At 33.9% G+C, this 15,069-nt stretch overlaps 1 protein-coding gene across 3 annotated transcripts in view; it reads right to left on the bottom strand.

Annotated features, from left to right (window-relative positions):
- The window catches only part of LOC106790840, a 165,261-nt gene that overhangs the window by 10,023 nt on the left and 140,169 nt on the right, over nt 1–15,069 (bottom strand). For all 3 annotated transcript variants that reach the window (XM_014756047.1, XM_014756062.1, XM_014756055.1), the window contains 3 exons: nt 13,522–13,769; nt 8,932–9,151; nt 3,234–3,417 (listed from right to left, as the gene is read on the bottom strand). In XM_014756047.1, coding sequence (XP_014611533.1) covers nt 3,234–3,417; nt 8,932–9,151; nt 13,522–13,769 — 652 coding nt within the window. The remainder of the gene's footprint in view (nt 1–3,233; nt 3,418–8,931; nt 9,152–13,521; nt 13,770–15,069) is intronic.

The following is a 15,069-nucleotide window of genomic DNA, read 5'->3' as shown; positions in this document are numbered from 1 at the left end:
ACCATATATCACGCATCGATTAATCTCTATCGTTCGACATACATACGTATAATGCACCGATAGATATTTCCTTCTTTTAAATTTTATATAATTTTTTTTTTTTTTTTTTTTTTCTCTCTTTTTTTTTTTTTTTTTTTTTTTTTTTTTATATTTTTATCATTTTTTTCATTACTTTTTTTTAAAAAATTTTCTTTTTCATTCGTTCCTTCATTGCGACGAAACGAGAGAACCTTTCCTGGCTTTTAATCACCCAAACGATATTACCAAATTCACTAGCTTTATCGTCGACCGTTAAACCGTTGACGACGACGATGCGTCTCTACCGTCACTTTTATCACTTTTATCATCGCTTTTCTCATTACTCTACTCCATAATGTCATGGAAATGCCGGAGGTCGGCGTACTAAACAGCCTCGAGTGCTCGTTAAATCAGCACTTGTCGGCTCTAATTTCTTACCCAACGAAGATAATAGTGTACTTTCTTTTTTTTTTCCTTTCTTTCCTTACTCTCGCACCCCTTTATCTTTTTTATCGGAAGTAACTTGCCGGGGATAAAATATTAAGTGACGTTAGTCGGTTGTGTTTACGCGACCAGGTGTACCACATAATGTGGTTGTTGAAAAAAAAAAAAACAAGAAAAACGGAATAAAAGGAACAACGGTTGTGCGGTAACACGAGATAAAACGAGAAAGAGAATAACGAAGAGAGATGGGTATTGTGATGGTTACAGGTGGGAAAGGGGATGGTTGGGAGGGTAAGTGGGGTTTACTACTAACTTATTTTATTTTCTATCTTACTTCAAATAAGACGAGACTTTCTCTCACTTTAGTGTACGCGTCTTGATATGTACATAGAGCACAACAAACTAATTCCATTTACTGCTAGCAATGTCTACGGTGACACAGAGTTTACTCTTCTCGTAGTGGATCTAAGAAACCGATGCTCAACATTTTCAAGCCGAAGAATAACACGAGTTTCAATTTTGTCTACTATTATTTCACTTGTTAAGTCCTTTCTCGTCTTTTTAACTACCATTTTCGATTAGTTGTTCGAAATCGTTTTCAGGATTACTCCTACTCCTCTTTATTTTGTATATATATATATATGCATGTACGTGTCAGTTCTAACAATATTCATATATGTCAAGGTTTATTTAACATGGATCAACGTACCATGGGAAAACGTGAGTGTCGCTTTTGCGAAAGGCACATCTCGAATAGTTGAAAGTTAGATTATAACTTTGCTAGTAAAGACGATAACTCGATCTTCCTTAACATTCTATTGGTAGATACACCAAAGTTTGCTTTTTGCTTAAACTATTTGTTGTTAAGTTCTGTTATTTTCCAAAATATGTGTTTGTGTTATTTGAACGATGTTTAAATTAAATATATCGTTAGACAACAAAATGACTATTAAGATTTACTATAACACTAATATAAAATAATGAATGTAAACACTGTATGTATAATACACATAACTGGATGCATAAAAGTGACTCAAATGTATTAATTAATGCAACTATCCGTGTTTTATGAAATAACTTAGCAGACTACGAATACATTGCAAATAATAGTTCATTCTAACGACGGTAGGACATATTTGGACTTTTATTATTTCCTAGCTTGAATATTTGTATAATTTTAACTCCCGTGTAACGCGAGTATAATGCACGTCGGTAATTAAAGGACCAATTTTGTAACTCGAACGGAAACATTCGAACTCACTCTCCTAACTAATAGAAAGAAAAACATGACGATGTATAGGCACGTATATGTATATATATATATACATACCACCCCCCTCCCCACACCCACACATACAAACACACACACATATCTATATATACGTGCATATATTCCAAGTTATACTATATCTCGTTCGTATAGCAATTGTAGGGAGTGTACAAGCGGTTACAGAATTAACGTCGCGCCGTTTAAATGGAGTTTCGAAAGGTGACAACGATGGAAAGTTTAAATTGCTTTAGTTTTAGTGTTCCGAGCTTATCTTGTTCGCGGATAGTACTCGTGTATAACGAATTTGCTTTCTTACGTGTTTTCTTCTCCCACCCTTTATCTTTTTACGCGTTAAAAAGCTTCTACGTCGATGAAAATCATCATAGTACTTGTTCACGGATTCTTAAACCTAAGGTATTGCATGGCCTAGATTTTCTTATTTTACGAGCTTGAATGTTCTCGACCGTTGCTTTCCAACGAGTTTGAGTTTTATTCACTAAACTAAGAGAGTAGCAAAGACCCACCTCTGCATTTCTAACGACCAACTCGAATAATGAATTCTTACGCTTTCCTATTACTCAGTTAAAACTCGACCGTGTCGAATCGAGTTATGAAAGCGTAGCAATGTATTAAGAATGTCGTTATGAGATAAAAAAAAGAAAGAAAGAAAGAGAGAGAGAGAGAGAGAGAGAGAGAAAAAGAAAGAAAAAGAAAAGGGAATGAGGAAGAATGTCAGGACTCTTCTTAATCGTCTAATCCCATTTTCCCCATTTATTTTCGAATAGTAAAATCGTTCTACCGTTTTCTAGAACATTTTCTAATTGAGAAAATTACTATCCAGCAGACGTTTCGGGAGTCATCTACCAACCCTTTTCGCCGTTTCCTTTTTTCCTTCATTCTCTAAGAAAATCTCTTTAAAATGTTGGTCGGATGATAATGTTCCCTTTAATTGTTAAAAAACGTTCTTTAATATTTACACTGGCTGGAGGACTCCGTAGTTGAAAGTTAAAAAAAGAAGATTTGAAGAAGAAGAAGAAGAAACGACGGGCATTTTGTCGAGAATAAAGAATAATTATCTCGAAAGCGCTGGGTAAAGCAAGACTCGCTATTGGATTACGAACGATGATGCTTCGATGGAAATTTAAAAATAAACTATTAGCATTTGTGTTTGTGATAATTACTAAAATTATTATCTTTAGTTTTTCGTAATTTAATTGTGTTTTCAATGGACGAACGATTTCTTTAAAAAAAATTCATTTAATTCATTTAATATTTTCAGTTCTTTCGTGTTGTAAGAAAAAAAAAAACAGAACAGAAGAAGAAGAAGAAACTTATTAAAAAAATTCGTACAATTTTTCACATTAAATATAGAAAATTCGTAGAAAACACAAAATTTGTATAGTTAATCAAAAATGAATGTTAAAAATCAATCGGAAAAGTATTATCGAGAAAATGTTCGAACTAAACACAACAGATATATTATTTTGATTGTTTGACCAACCTGATACCACCTCTCGTCGTGTCGTAGTTCAGAGTTCGATTACCATGGAGCCATTGGACGACACTGTACTGGACCTGCATCGCTATGTGACGCACAACACATAACAGTTCGATGGTGCTATCTGCTTCATAGTATTTATCCCTTAGCGGTTGACCCGCGGCGTCCACTATTTGGACGGATGGCGCTGAAATCGGATAAAATAAAACGAATTTTAAAGATGTGATCCATTTAAAAGAGTAAATATTGTTTTTTTCTTTCTCAAGATTTTTTCTATCCAAGAAAAAAAAAAAAAGAATATCTATAATATATTATAACATTTTATATATTTATCAAAATATAATCGTTTATTATATCGGAATATACGAATATTTATCGCGAGATTATGAATATCTATAAGAGATAAAATACATTGAGTATATTATAATAAATAATAAAACAAAATTGGCATCCCGTTCGCTCGGGACGTATCATCGAAAACTCCGTTAACGTTTTCATTTTCCGAATTTATTAATCAACGATCACATTATGGAAATTCATATTCGCACCTTCCCGTATTAAACACAATCAGTGAGGGATGTGGCGGTTAATATTATCATGTGTAGTAGTATCGTTAAAATCCTGTCGATTATAAATTATCGTTCGAAAATAAATCTCAACGTTTCATTCGACGAAATAATTCGCCAATTTTCTCCTTTTCTATCTTCCTTCTCTCTTCCTCTCTCTCTTTGACCTAAATACTTCGAGCACTATCGGATTACGGCTGACTTGAGCCAAGAGTATTTTATTTTATGGGGGTGAGGGAGGGAGGGGGGGGGCGGGGGACCAATAAATATTGACTAAACGCGTTTGTCCACACGCACACATCTGTATATAGAGTTTAACGTTGGTGCGAGCCGATTCAAAAGCGGGTCCACCCTATCCTCGTTTTCTGGATCTCTTCCAGGTACGAGATCGGAAGCGTTAGGGCTTACGAATGTGTATTAGTGTATATATATAGTACGTGTGTTGGTATTCATGAAAGAGAAGAGGAATATATATATATATATATTAACTAGGCCGTATATATATAGGTGTCTTTACGCGTCTGTATGTTTGTGGCCACTCGAAAAGAATCATGAAGAAGGGAAATGCTTTGAGTATAGATCTCGACTGCTCTCGAGTGATATTTTCGAGTTCATGAATAGGTGAAAAATGTTTTGCCCCTGCCAACTTCTGTTCCCAATCGTTTTCCTCTTATTTGATGCCACTGCGTTTAGAATCTTTTTGCAGTAACTTCCACAAAACTATACAAAACGCGTCGAGGACTTCTTCCGTTCTATCGTTTTCTTCCATTTAACAATATTTTCTTTCTTTACTGTTGTTCCATTAAAATATCTTATATGTGACCGACAGGTTAAAAATATCGAAAAGATTATTTTATCAAGACTTACGTTATAAATAGATCGACTTTAATTTACTTTAACTCCAATTTTGTTTTATTGTTTTGACGTCTTTATGATGAAAAAGACGATTTTTGTATAAATTTTGCTAGTACGCGTTGTAAAACAACGAGGAAACAATTTACTGAAATTAAATTATTTACTTTTTTACTTAAGAGAATCTGTTTTTGTTGTTGTTGTTTAATAGATCATTTACCAAGGGGGATACTAATAAGAAAAATCCCGTAAGCTTAATAGAATGAAAAGGTATATTAAAGACTCGTCGAATGGTTGATTTACAGATAACTTTAGCAATTCGGATGGCACCTCTTTCTAGTTGGTATCTTCCTGTGTCTAGGATTATATACACTGATCCTTTATTCTTCGTTCGGTAGCTCGTACAACAAGGGAACACGACCCTTCTGCTTCTTGGTATGTATAAGTGACAACGGCTTGCGTAGTTTCGAGAAGATTATCTGACCGGGATCCTTTCTCAAATCCTTCGGCTGAACATGTCTGAACGAATTCTCGGATATAACGATAACATTCATCGATTTCGTATTACACCTGGATCAACACTCGTGATCGTAAATTATACCAATTTCTATTGGCATATAAATAAGGATATATCGATACATTATTTCTTATTTTTTTCTTTTTTTTTTTTTTTTCTTTTCTAACATACACCTAAAATTTTTTTCTTTTTCCTTTTTTTATTTTTAAGTAAAAAAATTCTTTTCGTCCTCGTTCACGAGCGTCGTTTCATTGAATAATAGAAATAGATGCTGCGAACAGTTCTCAAGTAATTTTTTCATTACGCAAATATACTGCAGAAAGTTAATAATATAAATTTTCTCGTCGGAACAAACTCGTGGCAAATTCCCATGAGATAAGCAACACGAAATGGATTTTTCAAAGTATATCGTTTAGTTGAATAAGAGAGAGAAAGATAGAGGGACAGAGAGAGAGAGAGAGAGAGAGAGAGAGAGAGAGAGAGAGAGAGAGAGAGAGGGGTGGGAAGGGAAAGTTACGAAAGAATCTTCTGAAAGTTTACGAAGAAGGTGTCATAATTCCTTTTCTAAAAAAAACAAAACGTTTATGCTCTCGACCTTTCCGTTATGAAAGTTTCTTTTTAGTAGTAGGAAATTAACTTTGTCGATCGAGGAAACAAGAAGGAAAGTATATATATATATAAATACGACTTTTTCTAAATATGTATTTATTCTTGTTTAATCTAGTTCAAAAAAGAAAGAAAAAAAAAAAAGAAAAGAAAAAAAAAATTAGCTCCATAGATTATATGAATATTCGGATGCGAATGAAATATACGAGATATTTATTTTTGTTCTCGCGTTAAATTAGTTGAACACAATTTTCTTTATTTCGTCTACTTGATAAATTAAAAGCGTCTCGAGAGAAAGATGAGAAAATAAAAAAGATCCGATAGAATTTTGTTCTCTGAAAGACATTTCGTCGAAATCGCGAATAATAAGTTTCTCTCGCGAAATTCGAACAAAATTTTACCTATAGAAATTTTTCGTCCAATCTCTTTACGAATTTATGTCTACGTTCTCGCGTGAAATACGTTCGTATTTATTATAAAAAAACAACAAAATGATAATCGCTTGATTTGCTCATTAGCTGTGTACTACGAATATCATGGCATCAAGTTTTTCAATCATAACTTTTATTTTTCGAAAATCTTAAGTATGATTATTATCAGTCCATTCAAATTACGAATGTTGAGATTTATTTGTTCTACTTAAGGAAAACGAAAATATTGTAAAATTAAGCGACGCTTTTGAAAAAGAATGAAAAATACGTTCCCCCCATTAAATTTGATTTACACATTGAGAGAGTATAATATGATATAAAAAAATAAAAATAATTATAAGAAAGTAAAATATTATTTCTAAGTTTACACCCCCCCTATCGTTATTCTAACGTTTACGGAATGCCTCAGAATGAATTTACGAGGGTGACGTTGTTATAGAAGTTTGCTCGACGGTTTGTCGGTAGCACGACAAGTATTTGCTGCTACTTGAAGATAGGTCCGTTGGACGGAAACTGGAGCAAACTGAAATTCCTGAGTGGGTATTGACGGCCCGTGGTCGAAACATTAACGCCCATAACTAGTTTTGACGAATTGCAGAAATGAATAATCCTGTTAAATCGTTCCTAATCTCTTCAACAACTTGAATGTTAGGCATGGCACACCTAACTGCCATTATAAAATTAATAGAGCTATTCTCTATGAGATATTACGAGCTGATTATATTGCTACTATTAATAATTTAAACGATTACGTTAATTTCCTTTAGAAATTTTCCTGGGTTTAAACGAGATACTTCAATTTGAAAATAATTCATTCAAATAAAAGTGAAATTAATATTTCTAAACAGTTTGTGAAAAATTGATGTCAGAAAATAATTTTGTTTAACAAGGATACACTTAAATAACGACGTTTAGTTTATTTCTTACAAAAAAACTATTTAAATAAATTACAAATTGACATCGGACAATTTCAAACACACACATAACGAATTACACTAGTTGTCCACTATTCCGGTTACATTTTAAGCAGAGTTCTTCTTCTAAAACCATATCAAGTTTCTTACGTAACCACGAAATTGTACAGTACACACAGGCTTGACAGAAGACATTAATCCTATCCAATTCTCTTTTGCGAATCGACGAAACTAACTTTCTTCCGTTTTCGTTCACAAAGTCTCATCGAATAGTCGGCTCACCGGCACTCTCCGTCCATTTCAACTATGCCACTTCGCCTTCAATTATTCTATCTAACCGGTCTCTTCCTACTACCGAGGACTTTGCGAACGAAGGCAATTTGTTCGATCGCTAGCGGAATACCAGAACTATCTCTCTCTCTCTCTTTATCTCTCCTCTCTTCCATTCTCTCCTTCATTCCGCTATTCTTTCTCTCATTCTACGTTTTATTCTCTCCTACTAATCTAATAGACAGGAATATCACCGTGAGATCTCTTTCATTTCGATTGGCTACATTTTGCGAATTTCTTTCGTTCCGTAACTTCCAACGATATTTTACATTTTTCCTTTTTTTTTTTTTCTTCTTTACTTTTCAACCCCCTACCCACCGCCACCACCCCCTCCCCCCACTCAAATTTTAATACGCTATTTTATCATTTCATTACGAATTCATTTGATATTTGAATATTATCGAAGAAAAAGAAAATAACTACAATAATTGCAATAACAGTAATTAAAATATACTCGTAAAATTTAAATAGAAATGAGTTATTTATTATTAAATATATAACTATATATACAAGGTACTTTTAATGTCAAGAGGTCTCTCGTATCGAATGTAATTACATTAAGCTCAATTTCATATAGAACCACCTCATTCGAGATTCCCTTTTTCTTTTTACTTTTTTCTTATTCTCTCGAAATGAACGATTCGAAAGGGGGGGGGAAAAATTGTAGCGTATTAAGGGAAAAAAGACCATACCGTTTTCGCAGGAAAATCGTTCGGAACGATCTTCAACGGGTTTCTAAACCGTAGAGCATAGTAATGCGGTAATGAGGATGGTAATCGGTGCATAAAAGGAAAGAAGATTCTCCAACGAAATGTCTTGCAGAGCTTATTCGCGAGAGAAACATTGTTATCGTTTAAAAACGATAAAAGGTACACGAAAAAGAGAGAAGTGTTGAAGAGAGATAGAGAGAGAGAGAGAGAGATAGAGAAAGAAAAAGATTGTAAGATCGTAGGAGCAAGTGGAACAAAATACAGCTTCTATTTCGTAGAAAATGAAAGAGAAAGAGAGAGAAAGAGATAGATAGATATAGGATAGAATAGAATAGGTAGGTGGGTATACACAATGAAATTGTAGGTTTTTCAAAAGGTTTCGTCGAGCTTATTCTCTTAGCAACGTAATACTACGTACATATATGCTTGCATAGGTGTATCGATGATACAAAGGAAAATGTAACAAACGAAAAACGAAAAAAGGAAAAAAAAAAAAAAAAAGAAAGAAACTAAATAAAAATATATTCAAAGTTATATACCTTTTTATATATAACCATATTGAATTGATACAGGACACGTGTTCGACGCTTCGAAGCTAGCTAGCAAGATTGACTGACATCAAAGGGACTCGTTCGTGTTTTATATTCACTCGTACGAATGTAAACAATATATTATGTGATGTGTTGGTAGGATACGTGGTGTTACATATATACCTTGTGTATCGTAAAAATACAGATAATAGTATCCTTTGTAGTATAGAATATGAGATGCTTACCGTTGATGTGCAAGTTTACGAGAATAAACTTTGGCGGAAAGGTGCTGATCTGACATTCATATTGACCCTCATCGCTACTGTTCACGCTTTTTATTTGTAAACGCCAATTGTCCGGATATTGAAATTCGATGGTGTACCTTGAATCACCTGTATACGTCTGACGACCGACTGTCAATAAATTCATTTTTTCACCGTTATCCTGTCTCCTTACCCAGGATACCTGTAAACGACAAAAAACAAATTCATTTTATTTTTATGTAACAATAAGAATCCACTTCTCGTGAATATTCAAAAGGATGGATTATTTTCGTTGTGAAAATTGATTAAAAAGAAAAAAAAAAAGAAAAAAAAGGAATATTTTAATAAGTAAAATAATCAAAGTTGCGTGTTGGAAGTAAATAGATAGCAGGTGAAAATATCAACAGGTGCGTAAAGCTTCGTTGATATTCTTCGAACGATTGAAGTCAATATTTTTGAGAACTACTCGCGTACATGCATGCATACATTCAATTCCTATATTTATATTATTTCTCTCTCTCTCTCTCTTTCTTTCTCTTTTGACAGAAAACATGACACTTCGTTATACAAATAGATAACCATAGTAGTACTCTTTTTAAACGCGATCTGTAACGTTCGATCGCAACGTAAAAGCATAATTTTGAACATGGTCGAAAGTTTATCTGAATGTTTGGGGGGACGAGGGGGTGGGGGTGGGGGACGTTGGATAGAGAACGAACCGATTGGAAGGTGTCGCGTTAGAGAGAGATAGAGAGAGAGAGAGAGAGAAGGTTGGGCAAAAGCGTAGGACAGAGTATGCAGTTTATCCGCGTAATTGGAATTGGATAGTGTGTTTCCGAGTAACTCCATTAAATGCACGCGATATCGTACATCTTCTACATGGATATCTACGAGGTATACCGGTATTATCTGCCCAACCGAGATTCGTGCGTTGTGTATAGCCACACACGTTCCACCCAGGGTTACACCTTGTAATCGGTGTTACCTCTCGTTTCACCTTTCTGCCATCCCATAAAATAACTATTGCAAAATAACTTTCTACGCGATCCATATCTATGAGCTTTTCAATACTTTCTACATGTTATATGGTTTAATTTGATTGATTTATGATCGGCTAATGATAATCAATGGATGTTGAATGTTCGTTAAATATAACAATGAACAATTTTTATATAACTGTAAAATGTAAAATATTTCTTTTGTATATTGAATTTGTTTGATCTACATGTATATTTTTTGTCTCCTAATTATTTCGATTATATTTATATATTTGAAAAAAGGGAAGAACATTTGGATTGTAAACGTTATCCAATTAAAAAAGTATCCAACGTAACCGTATATATATATATATCGAATATAAAAAAAAAATTGAAGGCACCTTTTAAAATCGCATATACCTATCTGACCGGTTAATCGTTTAACGATACTCCCGGCATATAATAGCAACAAAACGCACAACTTTTTATACTCTATCCATCATTCCCATTCATCATTCGTTATTCATTATCCATCAATTATTATATCACATGAAAGTTGAAAATTGTAAAAACGTTTTAACACAGACTGATCGTTATACGATTCGTTTATATTTATTTGAGAAATTTACGATGAAATATGTCTATATGAATTTTGTCTTATGGTGGAAATGTATTGTATTTATATCGATCGTATGACAGGCACGCAATAAGTGTGATGATCTTTGATAGACACTAAAATTAATTCTACATAGATGATAATCGCATACAGATAATGTCGTTAAGTAGTAACACTAACAGAAATGATATTAATTGTCCATATTCCTCTGAAACACGAGAGACAGAGATAGGGAGAGAGAAAGAGAGAGAGAGAGAGAGAGAGAGAAAGTAAAAGTAAAAGTGTAAGTGAGAAAGACGAGGGTGAGAGGTCAGAGTTCAGTAAAGTGCTCCGTTTTCAGGATATATTCATAACCGAACGAAGTGGGTAGCGATGATGGTGGTTCAGGGTTTCTCGACGTTTTAGCATTTCGAACGGGAGAATGGATACGTTCTAGAGGATCATAACCATTAGCAGTAAAAGCGGTAACTCTTTGATATACTGAACATATCGTGCACTCGTAATCATCAAATTATGTAAATTATCGTTGGAAGTTACCCATCCTAATGCACGACTCTTCCGTATTTTTTTCTTTTTCTCAAACTTCGTACTTAGTTACGATTTTTTTTCTTCTTTTTACTGATCATTAAAATGTCACATCGTTTTTACTTACACAGAGTTTGACGTTATTTTTGTTTTTTTTTTTTTTTTCTTTTATTTATTGGCGTGCACGGACTTTTCTCAGCTTCGCAAAATATTTGGTACAATAATTATAATATAATTAATAAATCTTATATTAATGATTCGAAGGAGGGATGGGGGGGGGATATTTACTTATGGTAAAAACAGTTCATATGACGTTTCCATATACGATAAAATTATAATTATATGTAATTAGGAATTTGCACAATCCCGTTTAGGATACAGCCGCGAGGAGAAATTGGATTCTTCAATCAGATGGTTAGTAGTAACCGTAATTAGTATTATGCTAATAGCGAACGAGGTCTCGGTTGATGTAAATTAACTCGGTACACGCAATATGTATTTGTGATAGTTGGTAATAACATTGGTTCTCGATTATTAAAGGAAATATTTGATGGAAGGTCTATTAAGGATTCCATCGGACACGAACCATCAAAGGGCTTCTTTGACGATATCGACGAAGTAACAGACAAGATGTACTTATACTGCTTTGCCAAACTATTCTCGCTTATCGTTATTATGTCATCGGTATTTCCAAAGCAAATTACTTACTGGTTCGATACTAAGCAAAAAGAAATTTCTCTCTCTCTCTCTCTCTCTCGAAAAAAGGAAAAATAGAGAAAGAGATAAGTATCTATTTTAGAAGTGACTCCCTTTGGTAAAAGCAAATTGAAAATTTGAAAATTTGTGGAAACGAAGAGGAGGAGGCTGCTTGTTAAACGGAACACAGAATGGTAAGAAAGGTGACAAGCTAGACGGAAATACTCTTCGTAAGTTGACGTTACTTCTCAGAGAATTTCCCTTGACCCTTTGAACACGCTGACTAAGCCAACGAAATTTTCAAACGACTCTTTTGAAATTGAATGAAAGTCGTGAGCTTGTTAGGTGCGGAACCGTCAGTCACTCGATGGAAAAACTAACATATCTAAAGGAAACGATCGTTTTTACCTCGACACTTTTTTAATTATCGAATATAATCTAGAACAGATGTGAACAAAATTGATACAGAGTAAAGGGAATCAAATATTTTACTTTAAAATAAAAAATACATAGGTGAAATAATTTAATAACTAATTAAGCCGTAACATCAAACCGTACGTACTCGTTTTTCCCAGTTATTCGATCAATAATTTCAATCAATTATCACACTTTTTATCTACAATATTTGGTTCTCTCTTACATCTGATAGATTTACATTTGATATAGAAAAACGAAAATGTTCGGTATTCAATGAGAATGCGGAATGATGGTTCGTTGTTTAATGATTCGAGATTATACAATGATTTTGATATTTTAAGTGGTATAGTAGTAGGAGAAATTTCGTTAGTGATCAAATGCATTTGGGGTATACCGTGTGTCGCGTATCTATATGTTTATACATGTCAGTTGCATTCTTGTATTAAGGTATTGCGAAATGCGATTGCCCGACTTTTCGTATGTATCCTTTCTGTCTCGTACCACTATACCGCGGATGGGAAAATGCGGCCCGATTGTGGCCGTATTGACGTGCGACGTGATGTACAAACAGGACGACGCGGGAAGAAGGAGGACAGAATTCTAAATGACTCGTCGAAGGAAAGACAAATACGTTCGTGCTCGGCACGGAGTTGTTGGTTCTTCGAGAAAACCAGACTGTGAGATTTACTTGGCACATAAAGTTCGATTTAAAGAATTACTATCTATATACGATCTAAAACGTGAAAAAAAGGAAATTAACTCATCGCACTCTGGCATAGAATATTTTATTGACGCGTTTTAACGATCCTACTTACTGATTGTGAGTTCATTGTAAAAGTACAATATTTGATTTATCTATGATGATTTTCACAAATTAAACTAATTTCTACATTTATACAATTTTCATTTGCCCTTTTTCTCTTTCTATATCTCTTTCCATCTCTCGTGCTTTTATTAATTTATTCGTTTGCCAACACTGCCATTACATATTCATAAGGCGTAGATTTTCTCGGAATTTCCTTCTACACATATTTGCTCTCACCCTGTATCATAACGTGTCTCATTGAAACGTTATAACGTTTAGACAGCTAAAATACGTCTCGTGTTACGTTTATTAACCCTTTTACAAGCGATTAGATAATCGAGGAATTTGTAAAGATATTATTGTGTCATTAAATAACTAATCCATAGTAATTATTCTATCATATAATAAATACTTAATATTTATTATTAATAATCGATAAACGTAGCTTAAAACATTTAACGTGAAATTATTATTCGATTTAACGATAAGAGATTAATCGCATATAGGATCGAAGTTTAAAATTTAAACGTACATACCGTTTTATCCTGTAACAATGATATCTTGCAATCGAGAATAACGTTGGCGCCAGCTTGAATGGTCAGATTTTTCGCTGAACTTTCACCCTCGAAGTGAGGACCCCAACGATGATCGTGGTGATGTTGATGCTTATTCAAGGTGCTATGTGCATCGAATATGTAATTTAGCATCGGTGCATCTGTTGGCATCGATCGCTTTGCCGTTGTCGTTGCTCTCGTTGATATTTGATCCGTTGACAAAGGTAAATCTGTACAAAAATCCAATAATTATTATGTTAACAATATATATATATATATACAGAAAATATTAAAATTCTTCGATAAAACGGGGGAGGTGGAGGAGGAAATAAATTTAACCAAAAATTCTATCCAAGATTTTCGTACGTGTGTATAAATTGCATTTTCCTTTATTTTCTTTTTTACTTTTCATTTCTATGATTTATTATACGTAATATTCGATACGTCAAAAATAAGATTCGCATCGTTTTCCTATCGTAAGCACGTTGAATATCGATTCGAACCCTTCGAACTTGATCGGAGACATTTGCTGCGTGCCTTATCGCGATACTCGTCGTATCCCCCCTCCCCTCACCCCCACGTCATCGCTTCGAACGACTCCATTTACGACTTCGCGACTCCAAGTGACATTCTGTTCGTGCTGGGGGTAAGGAAGGTGTCAAGGTGGAATTCGAGAGAATATTAGTCATGGCTTTCTTTTTTTTGATACGTAAGATGATTTTCAATACGCGCGAACGATGTGTTACACGTTACGATGTTACATTTCTTATTATTATCATATTGTTCAACACAATTTTGTTTGTAAAATACTGCATCCTTTTTTTTTTCAATAAAGTTTGTCCCTTTTTTATTTTGTTACATTTACTATCGTGTATATATCATTTATAATTACGCGAACGCGTATTAATTTCAAATGAAACGAATATTTTCATTTATTTATTATTCGACGATGTTATCCTTCCTTTTTTTCTTCATCCATCACGATCGGAAAAGTAGATCAGACGATTTCACGTGATATGGCACGCACGTGAACAGGTTTCGTAATAAGTATGCCAAAAGAACGAATCAAAATTGAGGTACTCTCTTTCTCTTTCTCTCTCTCTCTCTCTCTCGATATATATATATATATATATATATTTATATCTACGAGTACGTATAGGATTACGGAACTCTCGCTTCTCTCGCGAGTTTAACGATTTTCGTGAGATTGTGCTAGCGCGAAATAAATTATGCGTATTACAGTAGACACGTCAGACGAGAAGATAAGGGTAAAGGGTAGCAGAGAATAGAAAAGAAAGAGATATAAAGAAGGAAGAGAATAGTAAAAAAAAGAAAAGATCCAAATGTGTCACAAAGCGTGAAATTTTTCTTTTTCCTTGGAAAAACGACAAGGGAAACATTTTTTTCATTCTTCTTCTTCTTCTTTCTTCATTTCTTATTTTCCACCTTCGTCCTCGTACTTTTTTTTCGATCAAATTTCCCCCTCCTCTCTTTCCCCGCCCTTCCTCAACATTCTTCTTTATCTTTTTC

Source organism: Polistes canadensis, unplaced genomic scaffold, assembly GCF_001313835.1.
Source record: "Polistes canadensis isolate GaletaPanama2010 unplaced genomic scaffold, ASM131383v1 scaffold_7, whole genome shotgun sequence".
NCBI classification, from domain to species: domain Eukaryota; kingdom Metazoa; phylum Arthropoda; class Insecta; order Hymenoptera; family Vespidae; genus Polistes; species Polistes canadensis.
The sequence above is the reverse complement of the archived record's forward strand: the minus strand, read 5'-3'. Positions and strand labels throughout refer to the sequence as shown.